The sequence below is a fragment of the Symphalangus syndactylus genome, chromosome 14 (assembly GCF_028878055.3).
Source record: "Symphalangus syndactylus isolate Jambi chromosome 14, NHGRI_mSymSyn1-v2.1_pri, whole genome shotgun sequence".
NCBI lineage: Eukaryota > Metazoa > Chordata > Mammalia > Primates > Hylobatidae > Symphalangus > Symphalangus syndactylus.
Genome location: NC_072436.2, coordinates 100,892,372 through 100,918,568, shown reverse-complemented (window position 1 = coordinate 100,918,568; position 26,197 = coordinate 100,892,372). Strand labels below are relative to the sequence as shown.

The window sequence follows — 26,197 nt, the reverse complement described above, 5'->3', positions numbered from 1 at the left end:
TGTGGTTATGAACCTAATCTTTCATTTTTCACATATTACCCCATGTGGGAAAGTTAGACTTGATTTATAATATTTTGACAGGTGGAACTTTTTAAAAAAATAAACCCATAATATGAGGATGACTTTCATTCTATCTATGCCAGAAGACTAGTCCTGTAATTATGCAGCTTTCTGAAATAGAATACTAGTTTTTTGCATAAATGCAATAGCAATAATAACAAACCTAGAGATTCATTAAGACTATCATAGAATTAGAAGTTGTTGCTAGTGGTGGAGTTATACAATATAAAATTATCACTATAACACACACAAAAATCTGCAAGGAGAAGAACAGAAGAGAAAATTTCAGGAGCAGTTCTCTTTATAGCTGTTACTATTTTCATCAGTTCAACTGTTGTATGTTTTCAGAATTGCACCTGTGTCCTGATACCTGCATGGGAGTAGGTGAGCTCAGTGGGTGGTGTGCAGCCTCTAGGGTCAGTTAGGTCCTCCCTCTGGCTCTGCATTGACTGGCCACATAAGCCTCACAAAGTAGGGACCCTCTTTATTTCTCAAGTTTTTCCATTTGAAATATAGGGATAATAATATCTGACTCACGGTGGGTTTTTGTTTGTTTGTTTGGTCTTTTTTTTTGAGATGGAGTCTCACTTTGTCACCCAGGCTGGAGTGCAATGGCATGGTCTCGACTCACTGCAACCTCCGCCTCCTGGGTTCAAGCAATTCTCCAGCCTCAGCCTCCTGAGTAGCTGGCACTAAAGGCGACCATCACCACCACACCCGGCTAATTTTTGTATTTTTAGTAGAGATGGGGTTTCACTATGTTGGTCAGGCTGGTCTCGAACTGCTGACCTTGTGATCTGCCTGCCTCAGTCTCCCAAAGTGTTGGGATTACAAGTGTGAGCCACCGCCCCCGGCCATGGTTTATTTTTATTTTTATTTTTTTTTAATGAACGTTGAGGAGTTAATGCATGTCAAGTGCCTAGCAGTGGCTAGTACTGAATTAAAGTGAACTATTGATATCAGTATTGTCTATGATACAGTAATAAAGCAAAAGTTACTGGAGTACCTTAGCATAAATTACTAATTGTTTATATCAGTAATTTAACCCATCCAATTTCCTTATATACTCCCTCCCTTAAGAAAAGTCTTAATTCCTTTCTTATTCTATATTAAAATGAACCCCTTCAGTGACCATTTCCATGTCACCACTTTGTTTTACTTTTGTATCCTCCCAGTTGCATCTCAGTGGCTTCTGTTTATCGTGGTTTTTCTGTGTTTTCATAAAGATACAGTAAGAAGTCATACTTCACTATCACAGCTCTGATCTTCTAGTCAGTGATGACAGTATGCAGCACTTATATATATAACATTCACTACATGCCAGGCACTTTCCTAAGGGATCTGGGCATATTAACCCATTTCATCTTTGCAAAAACACCATGAGATAGGTGCTATCATTCTCCCCATTTTACTGATTAGAAAACTGAGGCACAGAGAAAGCAAATAATTTGGTCATGACCACACAGCATAGCAGAGGCAGGATGTGAACTAAATAGTCTGGCTCCAGAATATATGCCCTTAACCATTACTGTGTACTGCCCCTTTGGAGAAATATTAGGAGTTAGAAAACTGTAATACAGTGATGCTTAGACTCACAGGATTCATCCTATAGAGTGAAAACTCAGGTATCATGATTTTTCAGAGGTCACAGCAGGTTGAGCATCAGTGCTTCCTATGACTATAAAACTTGTTGCAGGAACACGGATGGAGCTGGAGGCCATTATCCTTAGCAAACTAACACAGGAACCGAAAAACACCGCATATTCTCACTTATAAGTGAGAGTTAAATGATGAGGACACATGGTCACATAGAGGGGAGCAACACACACTGGGCCCTTTTAGAGGCTGGAGGGTGGGAGGAGCGAGAGAATCAGGAAAAATAACAAATGAGTACTAGGCTTAATATTTGGGTGATGAAATATTTTGAACAACAAACCCCCATGATACAAGTTTACCTGAATTTAAACTTGCACACATACCCCTGAACTTAAAAAAAAAAAGTTTCTTTATCCCAGGTTTCGTTTGTCTCTAGTAAAATGGAGAGCCCTGGTCAACTGACCTAAAAGGGTCTGACATTTTGCCTATGGTTTTGTTCTGTTTCATCCTTCATCAATTCTAGAAGCCCCTCATATTGTCTTTGTTCTTCTTAGCCATGTTGTGTGTGTGTAGTTTTTAAAAAATCATTTTGATGCTGGTGAGTTTCTTGATGAACAGAACCAATGTCTGTACTTGGCTTTAAATCATCTTCAGAAAGACACAGGCACTCTGGTAATCTGCTCTTATTGAATTGAAAAACCTTTGGGAAAGGATGTTTGTGAGAAATCTCTATGTTCTGGTTTGTCCGCAGGAGATGAGTTAGGAATTTTGAGTTCATTCTTTTGGAACTTAAAGAACCCTGGCTTAGTGGAACCCCCACCAAAGCGTAAGGGATGAAGCATGTGGTAGCCTCATTCACGAACATACCGATTTTCTGTAATCACTAACAGCAGGAAGCATGATTTTTGCCTAATTTCTTTTCACGTTGTACCCAAACAGAGTGCCCTCATTAATTAAGAACAAGATTTTTTCATTTGCGTCTTTAGGTCCTGGCTTCTTTTGGGCTGGGGCTTATATACACTTGGAATTTGTTGGCTAGAGTTTTAAAACAGATGGTCACATGCTTTTTTTTTTTTTTTTTTTTCTCTCTCAGAAACTTGCTTGATTGTTTGTCTTCTAGTTCTCATGGTAACCAAAGAAGGTTGTTAACACTTTTTTCTCACCAAGTAAAATCAGCAGCGCTGTCAGACAGTTGCAGCTGTTTGATAAAGGCTTGACCTTTTGCTGTATTTTTCTGTTTTCTATTGATGAGCTCTTATTACATTGAACCTTGTTTTTAGTGACATGTAGTAAGAAAAAGAACTTAAGGGTCATTTTTTTGCATGTAGCCTATTTAGTAACGTGGGATTGCTATCAGATAATAAAGATATCCCTACAATATAAGATCCTTGGCAATGAAAGCCAATGTTATATATAGCTCACATAGATAAAACATGCCTGGGACCATTTAGGTTACCTTCACATGTTACAGATTTATCATCTCAGTTTCTGAAAATATTTAGTTGCATTATATTTTCAGTCAGATGAGATACAGAGTCAGTCACTTAAAAAGGATCTGGCTTAAGTACCAATGGTCAAATGTAAAATTTTACTAGTTGTATATTTGCAGTGTGTTCACCATTATTCCTTGAAATGAAGTTTCGTCTGCCACTGAATGGCTGGGCACAGATTCTAGAAAGAACTCCTTATGGTTCCACATGAATAAGCATGTAAAGCTGTTGGATCCTGGGAGCCTACATTTAAATATGTTCATTATTAGGATCTAAATAAAAATCAAGAATTTACTGGGAATCTCTCAATTTTATTGTATTATCGTTTCCTGTAGCCATTAAGCACGAAGACTAGGCATGACTGGAGAATCACCACTGTTGACAGATGATAAAAATAGTGCTGCAACATAGCTAATATCATAGGAAATCTTAAAACAGAATGGTCATTTGGAATAAGAGAAAATTCCTTGTGTGCCCAATCCCATTTTTGGACTGGTAACTGTTGCCACTCTTAGATTATCTACTACAGCCAACGTCCTTTTTGTTGTTGCTGTTGTTCTGGATAATCTTGTAACTTGCTTTGTTAAAAGAAAAGAATTATATTGTAAATTTGTGAGTGAAATCAGATTTATTTTTGTTCCCAAATCAGATGTCTATAGATGAGACAGACAAAAACAGCAAGAAATAAATATATCCATTCTCCATGGTTATCTGAAAATATTGAAAGTGACGTTGGATGAACTGTTTCCAAGGTGACTTGATGAAGCATGAAACACTTTTTGGAGTGCTTTCCTTGAACCTGGGGGATACTATTTAAAGTCTCTCTACTGATATGATATTCTGCATAATCCATTATCACAAATAATAAGTTCTATGATAATAGGATGATTGTTACTATGGAGTTGTACATCAAATCTAGATGGAATTTTTTTTGACTGACCTCATGTACATGGTGATTGTCTAGGTTGTGTCTATTGGAGGATATTTGCTATCATTTTATTACTTCATGTCACTTTGGGAGTTTACTTAAACCAAGCAGATGTTTTCAAGTTTCATAAAGACAGAATTGTAAAATGATTATAAGCTTGAGCTTTGGAGTCAGACCTGAATTCAAATTCTGGTTCTGCCTCTTAGTGTGATTTTTGGCAAGTACTTAAGTTCTCTAAGATTCAAGTTCTTACATGTAAAACGAAGTAGAAATTACACTACTTTTAGAAGGGTTTTGTTAGGATCAAGGATATAACCCAAGTAAAGGGCTTAGTCATTGCCTGTTTGTTAGCAAGGATTCAATAAATGTTGGCTAAAGTGATTATAATGAAGAGAGTTAGAACTAAGCTCGTCTGGTCTTTTCATCTTTCAGCATGAAAGATGGTGCTGGTGTTAACGAAAAATTTATTCAGACATTTGAAGATTTTATTCAACAAGGGGATTACTGACTGCAGTGGGGTTTTGCAGTAGGGAGAAGAGACTCAGCTCAACTCTGAATAGAGGAAGGACAAGTGGAAATTTATCACCAAGGGGGGATCAGTGGATAGAAAATTATCAAGAGGAAACAGCAAGTCTATACGGGGATTCTTGCTAGACTGACTCAACTGTATTCTTGCTGAATAAAGGCCAGGGTGATAAGAAAGAAAAGGTGGGGAATGAAGAATTTGATTAGCTATCAAGAATGGGAGATTTTTGCTCAACTGACCCAGAAGGATTCTTGCTAAAACTAGGCTAAGTTGACAAGGAGCCCAAGTTCAAGGCCTGGTAGAGAAGAGGGCTCAGAGGAGCCTGACTCAAGTTTGGTCAAGGAGAGAGTCTTTGTCACTGGCATAAGGGACATATATACCATATAGGACATAAACACCAACTAACATTTATTGAGTACCTTATGAGTATCAGGCACTGTATCAGACACTTAGCAAATGTTAATTGTTTTATTCCCTGCTTTCAACAACACTAAAGAGCAGGTACTATCAGTCTAGTTTTACAAACAGGGAAACTAAGGTTCAGAATGGTGAAAGAGCTACCCAGGTACACTGACAAAGCTAGAATTTAAATCCAGAGTTTTCTGATTTTATTAACCAGCATTGATGTACACTGTTCTGTCTTGCACACATATGGTTGTATGGATAGATGTAATCTCACCTTCATTGTTTTGCAAATATTTACAGTGAACGAATTAATGAATACTTATAAGAATGGCAAGTTACAATAGTTTTCAATAGGTTCAGAGGAATATTTAAGTGCTGCAAAAATTAACTTACAATACCAAGATCAAGGCATAGACCACTTTTCAATCTCATTACGCCGAGTACCGTAATGGCAGAAACCACAAGGTTTCATGCTTCTTTCAAATTATCGAATTGCCTTGGAGCTCAGGGCTTTAGTCTTTCCAGGTGCTAGTCATCTGCTTTTGACTTGTGTGAATCTGAGACTCATTTATCTTTGTTATGGCCACAATTCACCTTGAAAGCCAATGGGGGCATCCCCTTGAATAAGAAAAATGGAAATGTGCTTGGAGATGTGAGTCTGGCTGTGAGTGTGTGTGTGCACAAACACTTTTAAACAGTGATAACAGGTTTGGCACATGTAAGTATATGAGTCATTGAGAAAACATCCTGGATGTTCTTCCCTCTTCCCTCTATGGTATTCTGTGGATACATATTTATCCTTTCAGCCATTTTCCTCTTCTTTTACAGATACCCTTGATCACCTGCTGGGGCACCGTTTGAAAAAGTGTGGTCTGGTGCTGCATTTTATGTGCTGCATTTTATGTGCAGCAAAGAACCTTAGAATAATGACTTAAAATAGACACAATATACAATTTTCAAGAGAGGGACTTTGAAGTGTTATTTCCAGAGTTACGGTCAAATCTCTTAAATTGAGTTTTATTTTAACTTATTTTAAAGCTGGACTTTGAGACTCAATGCTTTGGTGAGTGATAGTAGCATTTCCCTGGACTGAATGTGCCATATTTTAATTTAAGACTCTTTTGTGGATAACTTCAATCTTTGTTATAACATAGGAGAAACAAAATAATTTCTTAACTCAGTGCAAGTTACAGAAGAATATTTTAGGTAGAGTTCAAAAATTCTCACTGGGGAATATGGGGTTTTGATTTCTCTGGTTCTTAAGCATTCTCCCAAAATTTGGTATAGAGCCTGATTCACAGTAGATACTCGATAAATACTTGTTGATTCAATGAATAAATGATTTTGGCTGTAAGTAAAATGTCCCTGAGCCTATGACAGGGAAAGCTTTGATTTTCCTTTGTTTAGGTTAGTTTAATGGAGTCACACTAAAGTTTATAAAGATCAATACAATATGAATGGCTAATTGACAAACATTTATATTTCAGTGTTAGGAAATACGGTAAGATTAGGAAAACAATGAAGATAATGATTTATACAGAATTGACTGGTTCAGGCAATGAAAACTTCACAGATTACAGTTTAACAAGATTAAACATCACATATAACATATATGTATGACAAACAATGCTTCTGCTTTTGATATTAACATACCATCAATTATACACATGAAAAATATTGCCAGTTCAACTTTGGGTTATAACATATATAATTTTTTGATAAGACATTTCGAATTACAACATATCTCAGGCAGCATGCAGGAAGAGTCATTTATTGTATGTTTGTTAGGACACACCTTGCAACAAGCTTCCAGTTTTGGGTAGTTAGATCAAGAATATAGAAACCATTGAAATGATTGTATGGTTGAAATCAGCAGTTGTATTTACTGGCTTGAGAGCATTTCTGGTAAAAATAAAACTCTGAAAGCAATCATTAACAAAATGCACAGTGATCATAAACTCAATTCTTTAAAAATTGTTTTTCACAATTCTCATTTATTGGTGATACGGCAGCTGCAGGAAGTTTGAATTCTGAGAGTTGGTTGTACATAACAGCAGGAATTTATTCTTCTGTGGGCTCACGTGATTACAACGGAGATGCTTACCCTTTGAAATCACATATAACAATGGTGCTATACAAACATCACAAATATTTGGTGTTTCAGAGTCTTAACAAATATTATGTGTTTTTTGTTAATCACAAAGAGACTAGATTAACAGGCAGTGTAAATCACATATATCTTAAGATTTTAAAAATACATTTTATACAATAGGTTTCTAATTTCTTCACTAGCATTTCATTTTGGTGTGTTTTGTCTTCATACTTATAGTCCTAAAGGAAACTATGAATCTCTGGCTCATGCCATGAAAGTCGGTAAGATTGATATTTCCCCACAGGAATATGGCTGAGTGTACATTGAATCACAGAGTCAACAAAGTAACATCTGATTTACAACAGATTACTTTTAAAATTCAAATAAAATCTAATTATTTTGAAAGACAGCAGTTTGAACAAAACTATAGGAGTCAAAATTTTTATTTACAAAACATTTGAGTATATTTTGAAATGGCTAGTTCTTGCTAACTGCACAACTTAAATATTCTTGGTGCACATGTCTGTCAACCTTCTGTACAACATTGTTAGACCGCTGAGTTAACTTACATGGAATGGTTAGGTAGGTGGGAAAATTATATGGCAATTTTCATCTATTCAGAGTTCTTGAAAGGGAATGTTTTGATGCTTTTCATATTAGACAAGATCTGTCATTAATGTTGGTGCCTTTAACTTGAAAAGATTAGCTGAAATTTCCAAAATGTAATTTAGTGCAGTATAAGAATTATAGGAAAGATTGACAAATTTATCATCAAATGTTGGAATTCTAATCTAGCATTATGCAGTTGATCCAAGTCATTGTACCTCTCATTTACAAGGCTTCTGTGTACTACATTGGCTTAAAAAATATTTTCCTTGGTCCTTAGAAATACAAAATATTCATTTTCAAAAGATAGAGAATGTTAGGGTGTTTCTTACAATCACATTCATAATAAAAGAAGATAATCTACATTTTACAGATCATTAAACAATGGTCTTTGGCAGAAGACTTTATAAATACCTCCACTTTTAACGTTTCGTTTAGGCCATGTTCCTTTTTAATGATATCAGGTATATGGTCACGTGTTCACTAAGAGTAGTTAATAGGAAAATACCACAGATATAAAAATATTTGTTTAGTGCATTTTTTTGAAACTTAAATTCAAAGCGAATCAATTTATTAATACTAGAGAAGATATTTTATGCAAGCATTTCTAACAGTGTTGCTTAAGATCATAATTTCAACAATATGGTCAGCAAAGAGGGTATGTGTACCTCCATTCCCCCATAAAATTTTGTCACTGAAACACACTGAAAGAATGTTCTGAAATCTTTTTGATTATAATACATTGTGTTTCCCACAAAATGAGTAATATATGATGCATATACCATTATGTGTGTGTGTCTGTGCGTGCACTCAAATGGCAAGTCGTGGAGATTACATTCATTGGCAGCAAAGAATAGAAACGGAAAAGTTTAAGTATTACTGATAAACCACCACTAAGGAATTTCAAAGTGTAGTGAAGTTATTTAAAAATAACTGTAGACATGGGAACAAACTTTAGGATCAACTACGGGAATATTAGGATTTCTTACTTCATTTTTCAAGGTAACATCTTTTTCTCTGCATTTTTGCCTCCCTTCTACCCGCCCCCTGTCAGTCTTTGAAGGTCATTTGTGATGGGTCCTTCAAACTGTGAATACAGAATATGAATAGGCTATTCTTCCCTTTTTTGCCCTGTGTAGGAAATTCATGATCACCTCTTAGGAAGAGAAGGTTTCTGGCATTATGATATGCCACCCTTTTCTTTATGGATTGACTGTTCTACTTGCTCGGTATGAGTTCAGTTTACTATCAAAATTGTCCACTAAGTTATTCAGTGGGAAACACAATTGCCATCAGTAACCATCAAAGGCAAGAGAAGTCCTAGATTCATTTCCTACCTGAATCCTGCCTTCTGGCCTGCCCCTCTGAGAACACCCCAGAGGCACAGACCAGTGTTCTGTGCACGTACACAGTATGTACAATATGCTAGTTCCTTCTTTTGCCCTTGTCCAGGAAGCTACAAATGTCTCCTCAGTGTGAGCTTCCTACTGTCTATAAAAATTAATAGATGGAACCCAGGCAAGTCCTGTTGTAATAACAGTTGTGCCAACAATTATTATTATGGCTTATTGGAAAGAGTGTTGAATTGTACCACTGACCTACGAAAACCACCACAAATGACACTGAAAGGCAAAGCTGTTGTGGGATAAGAAACAATTTGCTGTTACCTTCTAATATCAAGATCTTTTTAATGCACCACACACATAAGGGTCTTGACAATATGTAACTTTTTTTCTTAAGCTAAGAGAAAATTTTAATTTAGGCTTGTTTCAAGATTTCAAGACTTGAGCCAATACAGAAACCATGGACTGCAGACAAAGGCAAGTCCCCACTATAATTTAGCCTTGAGCTTAAGAGTTTCTGTTTAAAAAAAAGAAAGAGAAAACAAGAAACCAACCACTATGGACAGCAAAAGTCGGGAATGAGGTCAAGGCTTCGCACTGTTTGAAATAGTCTGAGTGAAACCCTGTCAGTCTGATCCAGCTCCTTCCCCTGCAAAGATGTATTTCCCATCACAAAGTGGCCAGAAGTGGGTGATTGTTCTAAGAAGTACCATGTTGGTGAGGCTTTAACTTTGATTAAAAAATAGGGTGTGCAAATGAAGATGTACACAATGGTGGAAACACAGGAAGGAGTGATTGTGATTTCGTTGGAGCGATTTGGTAATCAGGTGTGAGTGAGAGGAATGGGACAATGGGGAAAAGAGCCAATGAGAAAATGCCCTCAGCAACAATGGACACTCAAATGCTGAAGCTATGACCAGCAACAGGGGAGGGTCACAGATTTTAAAGCACACAGAACACAGTATCATACTTCAGTTATTCTAATTCCTGAAAAAGAGCAACCATTCCAAAATATCTGACAACTTTGATTTCTCCTAAGGGAGGCCTGGAGTGACAGTTACAACATTTTTCTCCAGAATGTCACTGTTAAGCTTACATTTCCAGCCTCCTTTTACATGCTTTGAATTGTTTTTCTGTATCAAAATGCATGAGTATTTTAAGTATCCACAAATGTGGCATTTTCAGGTTAGAATTAAGGAGACATACATGCGTGTGCACACATACACACATATAACCCACAATCTTAAGTTCCTTTTCCTAAGCCATTTTTATAAGCAAAGTTACTTTCTGACTCTCTACTTCAGTTCCTTCAGTTCTGCACCAATTCAAATGAGAGACCCTAGAAAGGAGCCTCCAGGAGACTCCGGCTACTGTATACATTATCTGTGGTTTTCAAGCTTCTTGAGCCTTGTGCATCTTTGAAAATGAATTCTAAAACTAAAACTCACTCATAGACAGCAATCCTTTTATCTCAGCCAGTCATACACAGCACTCTTGAAAATAGTAGACTGTGTCATTAAGTATAACTTAGTACTGTTACACAGTGGTTTAGCATTCAGGCAAATCAGCCAGAGCTAATCAATTAGAGAAAGGTGTCCAGGGTCATTTTCTAGGCCCTGGGGAAGTCAGGCAAAGTAGATCAGCTGTGGGGTTTTAAAAGAACTAGAAAAGCTGATTAGAAATCTCTCTGATTGGAAAGCCTGCCTCAAGCTCAGTTATGTCAGAAAAAGACATAAGGATTAATGTCCCTTAAAATTATATTGTAAGTCTGAATGGTGGACATATCTCCCATATATCTGAACGCATTGTCTCTATAAAGAACCTACCTTTTAAGCATTTAAACCTTTTCTTGAGGGAAAGCATAATTAAACAGTGGGTGACATTGTTTATTCTTGGCCACTCAGAATGCTGTGTCATAGATCAATGATTCTCAAATTTGAGCATGCATCAGAATCATCCTAAGGGCTTATTAAAGCACATATTGCCAGGGTCACTCCAAAATTTTTGATTCATAGATCTGGGCTGAGCTCTTAGGTGGGACTGGATAATTTGCATGTCTAACAAATTTCCAGTTGCTGATGCTGCTTGTTTGGGGACCAAACTTGAGACTCACCAAAGCCGCTTATTTTTAATCACCCTAATTGCACTCTGGGGACAAAGCTTTTCCATGTGGAATGTGAAGGTCAATACTGGATTTCCCCCACCAGACATTCTTATAATGTGGGTAAGGGACAGATTTTATTTGTGCTAGTTTAATTATAGAGAATCTTTAGGTTCAGAAGTTTATCAGTATATAGAGCAAACCTATAAGTAAGATATGATTCAAAATGTAAGTCCCTAGAAGTCTATTTGTAGAAAATTCTATGGCCTCTATTCATAGAATACTATTTTAGTAATAGCGTTAAAATGATCTCTTGTCACATAGGTGATATTTTCTCCCTCACCTCAGGATTATTACCATAACAGCTAAATTTGTTCACAATTTCTTGAATGAACACAAGGGTTTGCTGACTTGGTTTTTTTTTTTTTCCCTAGTCAAACCCATTTTAAAGTATGTCAAATGCAAGGACTTATATAAAAGAGTGAACAGAGGGAAGGAACATCGGGGGCAATGCATGAAATTCAGTTGGTGAAAAATTAAGTTGAGCAAGCTGTCGGGACATGTAATTAGAATCTGCAGTTTGTTCAACTGCTAGGTGGATGTGGATCAATCCAAGAGGTGGGATTGGTGCAAGAAGTTGAGGAAGAAGAGATGATCGTGTGTGAATGAGCAGCTGCCTGTGAGGAAGAAAGGCTAAATCTATTCACAGGTTCTCTTCCTTAAACAAGCACCTGCCACTGATTGACAGCTCTACCAAGATTGCTTAAGGCAGACATCAGCTGAAAATGCTTATGGTGCATACTTGTTTTTAAAACGATGGAAAAGCCTGCCTTCTCAATTTAGTATTTCCTAATCAAATCTGAAATGGGGGGCAAATTCAACGTGAGGGATTTATTAAAATATGAAAATACAATCCTTACTGCATTAAAATAGCTCTATATAGAAATTTATAATGAGAGAAGGAAAATAATTTTATCCCTTGGCAGAAGTCTTAGTAATCACTGGAATTATAACAGAAATATTAGCTATTTTAATTTTCTTTCTCAATATTGAGTCTCACAAGATCATTTTATCTGTTGCAATGTCAGTAATTTTTGCTTACCTTTCCCCCTGACAAATTTAGCTTTCTGCCTCAGTGGTAATAAAGTTGGAATATATTACTGCTATGAAGCTGAAATAGTTTTGCCGTTTCCAATGACATTCTAACTGGGATTCCTTCAAGAGAAAGCTTACATTTATCCCACTAAAACATTCTTTGTTTATGCAAGCAGAGTTCACTATGGTTGCTTTTTCTTTCTTCTTTTCTTCCCCCCATGGAAATGTCTACATTCTCTTGCTATGTTTTGGCTGTTGTGTAATTTCATTTTGCTAATGAGGCATTTGAGCTGTGGCCGACTGGTTGATTGCTAAGGGTGAGATTTAAGTCTTTTGTGAAATCCTTTTGAGTAGTCATTTACTCCATGACAAGGGAGGCATTTAAAAGACAGTTGAATCTGTAGCAGATGAATTTTTTCTCATCTTCCTTTAGAATAGTTATACCTTTAAATATCTCTCTGCCTGGTCGTTGCACATCCTGTTTGTAATTCACATACTTTAGTAAAAAATAACTGGTTAGTTTTTTTCCTAAAAGATTAAGCACAATGACTAAAAAATAAAAGTAGAATTACTATAAGAAACTGTATGAACTTAAAGTTTCATTTAAAATAGTGGTTTCAGCCTTAAAAAGGTCACTGATTTGGAATCCATTCCAATCTCATTACATTTTCTACTGTACACTTCTTGAAAAGGGAGAAATTACTCATTCCTTTCAGGGAAGGGAGACTGTTTTTCCAACCATGCACATGGAATTATTTCAAAATAAATGTTTATATTTCTGTCAGACTTCATGTGGTTACATGGGCTTGACAAGTGCATTGGTGACCCAATATGGGCAGCAGCTGGTTCACAACTTAAAGTACCTTCAACCCATACACATAAGTGGATGATAACAGGGAAACACTGATCATACAGGGCTTGATGTGTTCTGGAAAATCAAGCCAAAGGTAAAGTCCTCCCATTTAATGATGAGGAAAATCAAGTCTAGAGAGCCGAAGATTCATCACCCTCTGAAACAATTAAAGATTGCTTTTCCAAAGAGAAAAGCCTTTGGGTCTTCTCTCTGGTGACTTTTTGATGTTAAAATGAAGAGAACACTGTGTCCTCAGAGATGAAGAGTGAGATCTTCTCTAGTTTGCTGTTAAAAGATGAGGGCTGGAGTTGTAACTCACTGAAATAGGACCACATGCCTCAAAGTCCAAAAGAGCAACAGGCAGAGTTAAGAAAATCCAGTGATGAATTAGCATCAACACCTAGTAAAAGAATTCAGCAATGGTGAGGCAAATTATCTTTGTCATAAGATTTTCCAAACTTGAAATGTTGAATAAAATACCGTATATCAAACTTACACAGGTCTTGGCTCATGGTAATCTCTGGATGTGTGTGTTGGGTCTGAATCCGTTTATCTTATTAGTGGAAGACAGAATGTGAAATTAAGAAAATTAATATTTCTATTACAGGAAAGTTTCTTGATAGGTTTCAAAATGGCCCCATTAAGCAATTTCAAATTGATAAAATGTCTGTAGACCAAAATGGAAGGTTAATTTAATTGGAATGCCATAATTGGACTCTTCCTGACTAAATCAAGGACCAGTGTTAATTTTCTTAAATTACTCTGTTTTGAATTCTTTATATACCATCTTAGGGTACCTAATATAATACTTTGCACAAAATAAATGCTTGATTTATGAAATTGTCTATCCGAAGAAATATAAAAGGCTCTAACTTTTGATTTTAAAATTGTTTCACTCTCTTGACTGTATAGTTTATGAGCCTATGATCCTGGAAGACACATTTGCTAAACTGACCAATTTTTTGCTTTGATTTCTTTTTTATTCTTTTTCCTTAGGTAATTATCCAGTTGATATTTATCTTGTTCCAGTCACCTTAAGAAACCTGTTTGGTGAGTACAATGTTAATATAGAGACAATCAGAATGGTGTGTGCTTTTGTATAAAACTTCTGGATCCATCAATGAGGCATCTGCCATTTTTTCTTTTTTCCCTCTATATTACAAGCTCTGGAATGCCTGTTCTAATTCTCCAAGGAGAATTAGAAAATAAAAGGCAGAGTCTAGAGCCATGTCAGTAGCCTCCCACAGAATGTGTATGTGGAATATTCCACTGGGAACCATGACAGATAAAAACTTACCAGGAAGAGCAAAACATCAAGAGAGTCTGACAAAAGCTCTGCCCTCCTCTGTAACCCAGCAGCCTCTGCAGAATCATCCTTTCTTCTTCATTGTTTTAAAATGTTATCAAATACTTTGTCAGTTGCTTTAAAGGGACCCTGACCATTCTGTTTTTTTTTTTTTTTGTTTTTTTTTTTTGTTTTTTTTTTTTAACAAAATAAATCCAGTCTTTGGGTAAAGGTATAATAATACTATCCATGGATCTGATGTTGAGTAGTGGAGGCTTTGAGCTCTGAAGAAGTATGAACTAATTCTAAACAGTGATTAAGCAATTATTATTTTCATTTTACTAATGACATGACTTCTAGAGTTGCAGTGTCAGAGTATTCTCTTGGAAGGAAAGGATGCAAGTGTAGACACCTCATCACTAGGTCCAATCCACCTCACTGGGCTACTTTCGGTTTTGTAAAAATTGGTTATGGCAACAAGTCTGAGATAATAGGTTCACTCTAAGACTGGCAACAAGCATGTGATTGAGCTGCATGAATCTGGAAAGGCTTGTCAAACAAAACAGGCTGGTTCACAGCTGAAAGAAAAAAAATACTTCTGGCATTGTTCTAAATTCATAAACCGTATCCGACAAGGGGCTAAGCTGAGGTTGTGGTATGGCCCCAGTCCTGGGATTGGTCCCACCTACTTTGCCTAGTTCCTGACCACATCTGGTAATTCAGTGGTGATGTGATTATGACATTAACAGTGATAGGTTTCCCCTGCCCAGCTGCTTATTTGATTGTCGATACTACGTGAATGGGGCAGGAGAGGCAGTGGTTGGGCGCTGATGTGTTAATGAATCCCATGTCTCAATAATTAACACATCTTCTGGATAGCTTTGCAAAAATGCAACTTTTGCTTCAGATTTGACATTTAAGAGCATCTCCCTTTGCTTTGTGTTTAAAGTTTAAACATTCCGTCCAAATTTTAAAGGTGATAAGCAAATTTAGTCTATTTTTAAGGAAGGAAAACTTTTCTCCTTTTGACTTTTCTCTCACCATGTACAGTTGTTTCTGAAGAATGTGTCTAGGGATTGAGTCAGAACAACCAGGGCGGGCGAAGTGGCTCATGCCTGTAATCCCAGCACTTTGGGAAGCCGGGACAGGTGGATCACCTGAGGTCAGGAGTTCGAGACCAACCTGGAAAGAGCTCCTAGAAGAGTCACTGATAGAACCAACTGCTCACAGCTTCTTTGGGTGCTAGACTCATTTAACAACCAGTTATTGGAAAAATTTTCGATCCTTTTTGATAAGAAATGTTCTCATTAAAAAAAAAAAACTAAATCTATGCAGAATTTGTGAGAACAACCTGAGAATATCAAGAATATTTTAAAGCTCATACATATATTTATCATAGACTTATCTATCTCAAATAAGATCTGGAGTGTCAAATCTCTCACAGGATTACCGATGGCAGTAAAAGCCTTGCTCTCCTTAGAGTTTTGGACTGAAACTTCAAAGACAATATTTTCTTCTAAATTTAACAATAACAGTTGTAGTTAAAAATAACTTTCCATTATAATATGATGTTATCGTTTGCTTAGATTTAATGCTACAAAAGTTCTGTTGATGAAATAGAAATAAAACAAAGTCTTTCCACTATTTCCAAGGGTAAGTGTCCTAGACGGGCTCCAGTATGTAATGCAGTGGCTGGTTAAGTAGTTTCCAATAACTTGGTATTGACATTACTGCCCCTTCTGCAATCTCATTCCTTACTCTGATAAAAGCGCTCTGAGAAATCTCAGGTACCAACTGTTAGAAAGGGCTAGTTTGCCTGTTAGCAGGATCTTGGAGGGAAAATGCTAGGGACAAGATGATCAGTGAATATGAAAATTGGAAGTTAGTTCAGTTAAGAACATCTAAGCTAAACTATGAACGGCAGAGTACCCCTGTGGTCAAAGATGTCCCGGTATGTGTGGTGGGACTGGGTGGGCCTCCTACTCTTCTGCTCCCAGCACACCAAAACACGTTTAGAAAATGCCGATTAACAACAGGCATGGGAACCTGCCCGCTCAGTGCTATGTTTGGAGGGAAAATATAAAAATCTCATGTTTTTAATCCCCCAGGGTTTGACCTTGACCAGCATATTTTTTTCAAGAGCTTTTTTCAACACTTTCCCAAAAGGCAGAGGGCAATTAAAAGTCAGAAAGAAACTCTAATTGGCCCTAAAGATTTTCTGTCAGAAATGCTTGCTAAAAAAGAAAGAAAAATAAATTGATTTTAAAAAAGTACTTCTCTTTGTATTACAGAATATGTTTAATTAATATTATTCTAAGCCCTTTTCAAACAGCTCTGAATTTGTATCTTTAGCTAAAAAGGGAAATCAGGAATATGCTTCCTTCCATGCCTCTCCAACTCTTTCTCAAAAGATATGTGATACTAGGACAATCCTAGACATACAAAAATGCAGCTGAAGTTTACAGAGATCACCTACTTTTACGTGTGTGTCTCTGGGCTGTATGTTGTAGCGAGAGAGGGGATAGAGAAGAACTCGTGCTGAAACAATGTCTGATCCTCATATAAACAGTTTTCTAACTATCGTTATAAATCTTTTTTAAAAATTTTTCACCAGTTGGAATGGAAACTTTTAGTCAAAAGAAAGAATATTGAAAACAACACTAGGATTTGCTGTGCATTAAAAAGCCAGTGTATCAGAAGCCTTCTAACTACTGACAGATCAGTCTGGGCCTTGTGGTTCATTTGGGCCAGACTCAAGCTCAGTATCCCATCTAATGTACCAAATATTTACATATGAAAAATTCTGAAATGTAAAAATCAACATCAAAATGGAATCAGCCTTTCATAAATGAAATTGCTAAACTGTCAAGTTGTAAAATTTAGAAACTTTATGGCTAAAGGAAGAAAGGGAAATTATTGAACTTAATTTTAATGAGATACCTGTATAGGTCCAATGTATTCTACAAATAACTCAATAATTTGGAAACGTGTGCCAAAAACATGCTTTTCTTTGGTTGCCAAAGCCAAAAAGTATGTATGCCCAACTTTGATTTTCATATAAAACCTGAGAATATAAATTTAAATTATACTGTTGTTTCTGGAAACTGGGATTTATTTCACTTAAATATAATAACTTTCAAATATCTTAGGGCAATTTGTAATAAAAATCCTAGTTAACACATTTTTGTGCCAATTCTCTTATTTTTAAATATGCTCTTATCAACAACACAGAACATTCTCATCCCAAATGCCATATTACTCAATTACATGAGCATTATTTGAATGTACAATCTTTCAAGACTTCTTCCTTGGAGTATTTCTCAAACTTGAGCATTAGGATGAGTACAGGAAGGGAGAGCAAGGTATCTACAGAAAATATTATTTTTCTCAAAACTAGCCATCTGGATCATATCACTGTTAGGTTTAATGTTGGTACAATTTGGTTCACTCTTTGTTTTTTAGGTGGAATTATGTCAAGAAGTGGTTACATAGTTGGTTACTTAATTGAACTGTTCTTTCCATTTGGAAAGAATGGGAAATAGAGTCAAGTATCTGATCTTCACATTATAGGGAGGGCCAAAAGTTCTCCTTAGATAATTCATCTCTTGTTTTACTATGTGGCTTCAAGGGGTCTAATAAAAAGTTGTGTAAATTAAAAGAAGGTTGGGAATGTAAGGAAATGTCTCTGAAAATCTCTGGGCAGGATTCTTCTCGGTGAATAAGCAATCTTAGTATGGAGGTTTGTATAATTATTCTAGTAAATTTATCGCCCCTGCCCCCCCGTACATTTTTGGATTTCACTAGGTATATCTGTCTTTGCAGTCAACAAATTAGGAGGGCTGGGCTATATATTAACTGTCAAAGTAGACAGATTAACAGTGAAGTTAGCTAATTTCTCTCTCGGTCTGTTTGGCTATTAATGTGAACTTTTCTACCATTTGCATAGCAGAAAAATAGTACCCACAGAGAAGCATTTGACCCACTCATATTTCTTAGAGGCATGGAAGCTATATATTATGTTTTTCTATGTTTACATACTCCACCTTTGTAGAAACTCTCATGAGCATCAGGGATGTGAATGTTGGTTCTCATTCCCAATCCACACCTACATATATTGATAGAATAAAAGGGTAGGTCGATGGGCACTGAAGCATAATAAATAGGATTCAAGAGGTATAAAATAAACAACACTATTATAGTGTGTAACTGTAGGTATAATCTGTCCCGCTCATTTATAAAGATTCCATACTATGTCCTAGTGACTGTTATTTAGGTGGAATGTCATTATATTTGATTTCTCCTATGATAAGTTCACTTTCAGAAAAACATGTCTTGAGCAATCACTTTATATCATAAGCCCTTTCCCTATTGCTGAGAGGTAATAGTGAGCATCAATCACTAAGGGTAGTTGGATATAATGGGAGTAGCCATCGAAGAACTGCAAAGGCTGAAATTAGGGAAAGGAAAGGAAAGATTTGGCATTTAAAAGTATCTCCCTTTGCTTTGTGTTTAAAGTGCAAACTATTAAACTTTTTTTTTTTTTTTTTTTACCTATTTCCAAGGGGAAAACTCTCCAACTCTTTGAAAAAAGGCTAGGGAAGCATGATTCTAAAAAATGTGAACCACTGAAGCAGCTATGAATGACTGCATTGATAACAGATAGACAAGACAATTTTGGGCAAGCAAGTCTTCCTGAAAAAATATGGGTCATAATTTTAACTACTAAGTCATAGTGCTTTTTGAAGTTACAAAGTAATGCTCTTTCCTAAAAATAAAACAAAATGAACAATAATTTGCATAACAACTGATTTAAATGTTTCTTACAAAATTAAATCAGAGAACCTTTGACAAAAATGAAAATGTGGACCACCTCTGAGTACGTGTGGACATCTTGACAGGCAGGGAAAACGTCAAAGAAAGTGAAATACTTACCATTTCTTGTGGGCTGGAAACCTGCAGAGATTTCCCTTGGGAGTTCCACCTCTCAGTGATTGCTCCTTCTATAGATAAGACAGTCTCTGCTTTGAGAGACGATTAATCATGGCCTAATTAAGCTCCCAGCATGAAATATCTATTTCAATTGTTTACCCTTCCCATGCTGTCCTTGTGGGTGTAATACCATCAGGACCGCCCAGATTTTGAAATGTACTGCATGATGGGAAGACAACAAGATGGTTAGAAGTGGCAAGTACATAATGGTAAAAAGGAATAGCAGAACTGCATTCTATCAGCAAAACTCCACAGGTATATCTGAATCTAAGGAATCCACTTATAATAGCATGTTTCTTTTTCTGAAATAGGATTCTGTGTCTTCCGCATAATGCACTCACCAATTTAATGATTGGAATTTATATTTAACTTTGCTCAGTTTTACCAACTGCCTTGGCCAAGTGAAGTGATTACAATGATAAAAGCTGAATGCCAGTTGTAGGTCAGGTGATATCCAATATTACATGTTTTCAATCATAAAATGGCCAAACGTTCCTGAAGTTATGAAACTACACTCAGAACTTGCTCTGGATGCAACTGCCCAAAATCATAGTCAGAAAGTCAGAATCAACAGAGAGACTCCATATCCTGAGCCCAAAAATATTAAAAGAAGTCTTAAAGGGGCTGATTTATACTCTTGAATAGGCAAAGTTCTGCCACTATTAGAGGATGGAGGGCATCATCATCTACCAGAGAAAATTTTCTAATTGCTTCCACAGAGTTAGCAGATGTACGTCATTCTCACTTTATTTTAACAGTTTAGAATCAGGGACCTTTTGCTGTGGAATCACCAATGAGTCAAGACCCCTGTGGAAAATGCAATGTGAGTGGTGAGCTTTCATTAATAGTGAGGCCACAGGGGAAAGGCATGCATCAGAATCTTTGCAGGGTTTCTAAAACAATATTTTGTAACAATTTTATGTTTGAAAAGCAACAAAAAATTACTGCTATTAGGCTATGAACTACAAAAAGCAAAATTTTATAAAACCCTCACTGGTTGAAGGATGGAATCAGAAAATCTGAACCCATTAAAATTTGCTTGTAAGAAGTTGATAATTATCAGGTCACAGAATTTTTCTGAAAGGTTGTTAGATGGTCAAGGAACTCTGGTCACTGAATTAATCTTTTTGCTGTTTAAAGAAATAAATGTTGGCTGCTCATTTTGTGTTAAACCAAAGGCTGGTACTCAAGAGACATATTGACAGTTTGATACAATAAAATATTTAAATAATGCCTTCATTCATACATGAAAGTATACCACATATGACCATATAAGAATATAATGAGGAATACTAAAGAAAATTTTAAAGATGATCAGATGAATAAAGTAGCATTTACTTGTACACGTGGACAGATTCTATTACAGTAAGAACTAAGTCCACTAATATGTCAACTTCAAATAAGTACACAAACCTTAGAGGTCACATTTTCTTCCCACAAATGCTTATTCCATTTCTGATGTCACTTCCTTCTATACTCTTTTGACTATATGATACATGAAGTCAATAACATATAGACAGAAATTATTAATGCAAGGCAGAAGTTCTGCAAGCCAAGAGGAATATAACATATGAAACTAAAAGAGCAATTTACTTAAGCATCCCCTTGGGAAGAAACTGTACTATCATCAATTTTGGGATTGGAATTTTTTGGGATCGACTGATTTGATGTAATACTCTGCATGCTAAAAAGTTGTCTGACATGTAACTGTTTATGGGCTCATGATCCTGGATGCAGGAAAGGATGTAGATAGAGTCATACTAAGCAATGTAAAAAAATCAGTGAAATGGAGGAATGTCCAACATATATCTCAGCACTGTAGGACAGACAAATATTCTGACACTGTGTTCTCTTGGGACATTAAAAAGAGAACATTGCATGACTGAAGGGTTGACTTTTGCAAGAGTTTGAATACCTGGTGTCTGCTTTTTTCTTTCGATGATGATACCAGTTGCACAATAATACCATTTTGGTTTTTATTTCTTCAAAACATGAAAACAAAAAATGAAGTAGATGACAATGAGAAAAGAGAAAACATTTCATACAGAATATGCTGTATCACTAGTGAGTAAATCAGAAACAATTAGAAACTTTATTTGTCTGTGTCAGTAATATGTACCATTTATAAGGAAGAGCACAATTAGTGCATTTCCCGCCCCCCCAAGCTGTGCACAATACACACAAAATAAAATAATTTTACACAACTATAATAATAACAATCCTGAACAACCAGAATCATAGTTTCCTAGAACATGAAAATTTAAAAAGCAAACAAACCAAAAAGCTTTCAAATTGAAATTGACCAATGCAAGAATTTCTTAAAGTTCTCTGTGAAAATTTGCTACAGGATTATTGACATTCCTAATACAGCTAAAAAATGAGTGCAAAAATTTTTCTAATGTTTAAACAATTTATATTCCTTGAATATATTTACTTGGTGCTTCTAGGCTAGCTTTCCATTTAGCAATTCTCAAAACAAAACAAAAAAAGGATGGGAAAGATGGGTTAGAATGACAAAGAATTGTAAAGTGTGGGCCATAGAAAAGTTCTATTGCCAACAAAGATAAAAGATGGGATACATTGGGCTTTCTCAGTGATCTGGATCACCAACATGATTGCCCTTCTTGGTTTAAAATGGAGAGATATATTTGCAAGTTGGTCAAAGATAAAGAGGGTGGTTTTCCAAACATATGCTTTATGCTCTCTTAGTTAAAGAAAATCTTGGGTATATATACAATTTGGACAATTGCTTTGATACAGTTTCAGTGTTTTTATGTTAAAAGAGTTTCGTAATTGTTTTTTTCTTGCAAGATAAAAATCTTTCCATATGGCTTTCTTCACTTTTACTCATGAAAATAGTAATCACATAAACTGTAACCCTTCTGAGGGCAGGGATCTAGACTGTTTTGTTCATGGCTTAGTCCCCAGAAAGTATCATACTACCTGGCACATTAAGTGGGTACCAGCATTTAATTACTCATTCAGTCACCAAATGTTTATTAAATGATGAAGGATCATGGTTACTGAGTGACAGAAGAAAAAATAAGTCTCAACAGCTTTAATTTATTAAGTATTTTTGAATCAATACAGAGGGCTAGGGATGTCTCCTGCCTGGGATTCCTCATAGACACAGAAGTCTCCGAGAGGTGACCAATGTCATTCTATTTTTTTTCTCATTAGTGGACTCATTACTTTGGAATGTTGGGTTTATCCATGTTCTTTGGTATTTTAACATAGAAACAGCTATTCTTTTTAAAGGGTTAAAACATCCCAGTCCAATCCTCCTGGGAGGTACTAGTCTTACTTAATTGCCTTCTCTTTCAGCATAAGTAGAGGAGACACACTTTTAAAGGCCCATTGGTCACCCTGGCTTCTTTCTTACTCAGGAACTACTTATATAATCAAAGGGGACTAGACTGGACAGTGAAAGAAACAGGGCTCAAAATACCCTTTTACGTAAAAAAATAAAATGAACAAACCAGCACTATCTACCATCTGTGCCAGACAGTGCAGATGTGAAATAAATACTTTGCAGGGAGGGGTGTGGTGGAAAGGGTGGCTCTGAAAGCCTAGGCACATCCAACATATCAACGTCTCTATAAGGCCTTTCTCGTTGGCCTTCCTGAATTAATGGGTGATTTTTAGAGGCCTCTGATGTGTTCCACATGGCTAATTTTCCATGAAGATCTTTGTAGTTTGCCTGCTATCCTCTCAATAACTTTAACTTCTCCCCACATGACAGTTATTGCTTCTTAGAAATGAATGTGCAGAACCATGAACAATAAGCCATTTTCTCCTTTTATCCCTAGTAATTAATCAAACTCAATAACAACACAAAAGTAACAACTTAGGTGAAAAGAAAACTCACTATGTCTTCAATGTCCAATCAACATTGCCAAATGGGAGAACAGTATGTACTATACTCTACTATATACAGATACTCTTTGTTTTGTTTTATTTGTTTTTCACCATGCACTGGGTAACAGGTATCACAACAACATTTCCGAACAGGCACATGAAGAAGGAGCAAATGTTCAGTCATGACTGGAACAGGATTGTGCAAGCCATGGATGCCTTTGAAAATAAAACGGACAGACAATCCCAAGCAATGGCAACATGGGACTGAGACACATGTTAATGCAAATGGAAAACGATGATGTGCTTTTTGAATGGGGTTATTCTTACTGTTTGCATAGGGGATGGCAGGTGGACAGGAGGAACAGGGTTGGGATGGGGCACCTGGGGGCTTAGCTGGGCTGAATGCTGGAAGAAGGACCTTGCTAATCATAGTCCAGAGCTAAAGAGATAAGAAAGAAAGGATTTTGCGTGTTCCTGGGAATCTAGGCACGTTTTCCTTCTACCTGTTAAACGAGACTGCCAGGTATCACATGTTTAAATATCAGACTATATCTAGAACCATTGGATTTCCTGGCTCCATTCCACTCTTATGCTTCTTCTTGGAGGCAGCTTCACCTCTGCTCACATTCCGGAGACAAGCATGAACTTTGGTAATACAATGAAGACATGCTTCTTTCTTCTTCCATGCCCAGATTTTTTCTTAATCCAAAATAAGTTTTAAAGTGATTGGGGGAGGTGAGGGGGAATAGTAATGATTTAAATTTTTACCAAAACCCATTTACATTTGGATAGTTTCACTTTCCACAAAGAAAAGCAACCACCCTGACCCTCCCAACAAAACAAAACAAAATAACAAAAATAAAGCCAAACATTAACTACCTCCCCAGCCCCATTGAAAACAAAATCAAAAACAAGAAAACAAATCAAAGCCTTAAGGATTTATGAACCTGGAGAGAGTGCAGCCCTTCTAGACTGAGCTGCAAAGATGGCCCTGCCTCCGTGCCTTGTTGAACATGATGATGCCCCTGGGAATGGGAGGTGATGGTTTTTTACTTCGGCCCTAGTACAGAGTATGCTCTTGAAGCTGGATTCCATCAGCAGGTAAGTGAACATGACAAACGTCAGTTTCCTCTGTCCGTTATACATAATTTTTATGTATATATATGTATATATATATAAATTTACTATATCTGATAGTTCCTTTAGAAGCCTTTTATGTGGCAGTAGGCCTCCAGGGAGGAGAAGAAAATGTACAAGAGCCATAGGAGCACAAAGAGGCAGGATGTGAGGAGCTTGGCAGTCCGGGGCCCACCCAGCTCACCTCCGATTTCTGGCCTCCGCCGATACAGCAGCACCCCCACATTGATGAAAGCAAAAATGGTGAAGAGAGTGACAGAGAAAGCTAGTGTGCCAGGGGACACTTTGAACTGTTCCCCGTTGGCTGCGTGGTAGATGGCAGCGATGGACCAGGCCACACCGATTCCCAGGAAGACGTTCACCGCGTTGCTGCCCGTGACGTTACCTATGGAGGCGTCTGCATACTGGTCCTGGGTGGCTGCCACTTTGCTGGCAAATGTGTCTGCAGAGGAAGAAGATAAAGTCAATGACACTCAATCTTGTAGAGATGTCTTTGGAGTGCTGCAAGCTTCAGCTGTGTACTCTAGGACCCAACCCTTAATATAAACCCAGTGACCAAGAGATGGCTTTGATGTTCCTTTGAGTCAGACTCATGGGGTGGAAAGAACAGGATCTAGATATTGGGAGTTAAGTGTTCAGTGCTGGCTGTGTTACGGACTGAGCAAGTGATCTTGGTCAAGTTCTATATCCACAGATACTGCAGTTCTTTGTAATATTGAGCTTGCAGGGCGGCATTTTTTCAGAAAGTAGTCACAGCTCACCTACATCAGAATCAAGTGGGGTCCTTTCAAAGAGTGAGTATTGAAAGGTGCCATGCGGCTGTGCTGGTCATAATGACAGCGGCCCAGGAATCTATTTTAACAGTATCCTAAAAGATTCTAGGTCACTAAAGTTTGGGAACAGCTGCTGGAGGGTATTACTAAAAGATGCTGTAACCGCAGCTCTAGTTTATAGATGAGAAAGTTAAGATGTCGGGAGAGGTTTTTTCAAGATTCAAGAGCAAGCCAATAGTGGAACTGAAAACAATTGAACAATAATAGCGTAGCTGACATTTGCTTAGAGCCTTAAGAATAAAAAAGCAGATTCAGCTATATTGCTGCATTGATTGTGATGGTAATTTTATGAGGTGAGGGAACGAGGCTTAGAGATGACAAGTAGTGGATGCAATATCACAACTAGGAAGAAAACATGTTAGGGCTACAGCTCTTGCCTCATGTCTTCAAGGTGAATGCTTTCTCATGGTGCTTTTCTACCTTTCACTGTGCTGTGGGCACCAATGACCATTTTCAAAGCCCTTTATTTACTCATAATCCTGACTGTATCTTTTTGTGATGATAGGAAAATCTTGGTTCACTACAGAAGGTTGAACAACAGTGACTTAAACTTCTTGATGGGTAGAACACAGGGGTTTAGAGCACATTTGAGCTGGGGGACTTCAAATCCTGCCTTCGCAGCTGACTGTGTGACTCCGGAAGATTACTTAACTTCTCTGGGCTTCAATTGCCTAATCTGTTAAATGGGGTTGGTACTGCTCACTTCAGAGTGCTGTTGGTAAGCTGAAATATTACATGTAAACAAAATGCTTTTGATGCTTTTTGGCACAAAGTAGGAGAGGCTGTTTTTGTTGTTTTGGAAACACAATATAAACCGAGCAGGCTAGATCAGTTTAAAAGTTGAGGTAGGATCTGAAATAGCTTCCTGTATTAAGCATGTGAAGAGAACTTGCAAGATACTCAATTTCTTGTCTATATTATGCCTACTTACACCAAAGTCCTGGCTGGGCACGGTAGCTCATGCCTATAATCTCAGTACTTTGGGAGGCCGAGATGGGAG

The 26,197-nt window shown here is 36.9% G+C and overlaps 1 protein-coding gene across 21 annotated transcripts in view; it reads right to left on the bottom strand.

Moving 5' to 3' along the window:
* Nucleotides 1-6,979: 6,979 nt before the first annotated feature.
* SLC8A1 (solute carrier family 8 member A1) overlaps nucleotides 6,980-26,197 on the bottom strand; it is a 352,695-nt gene continuing 333,477 nt past the window's right edge. For all 21 annotated transcript variants that reach the window (XM_055243278.2, XM_063616881.1, XM_055243275.2 and 18 more), the window contains one exon: nucleotides 6,980-24,806. In XM_055243278.2, coding sequence (XP_055099253.1) covers nucleotides 24,430-24,806 — 377 coding nt within the window. In that variant the 3' untranslated portion in view covers nucleotides 6,980-24,429. The remainder of the gene's footprint in view (nucleotides 24,807-26,197) is intronic.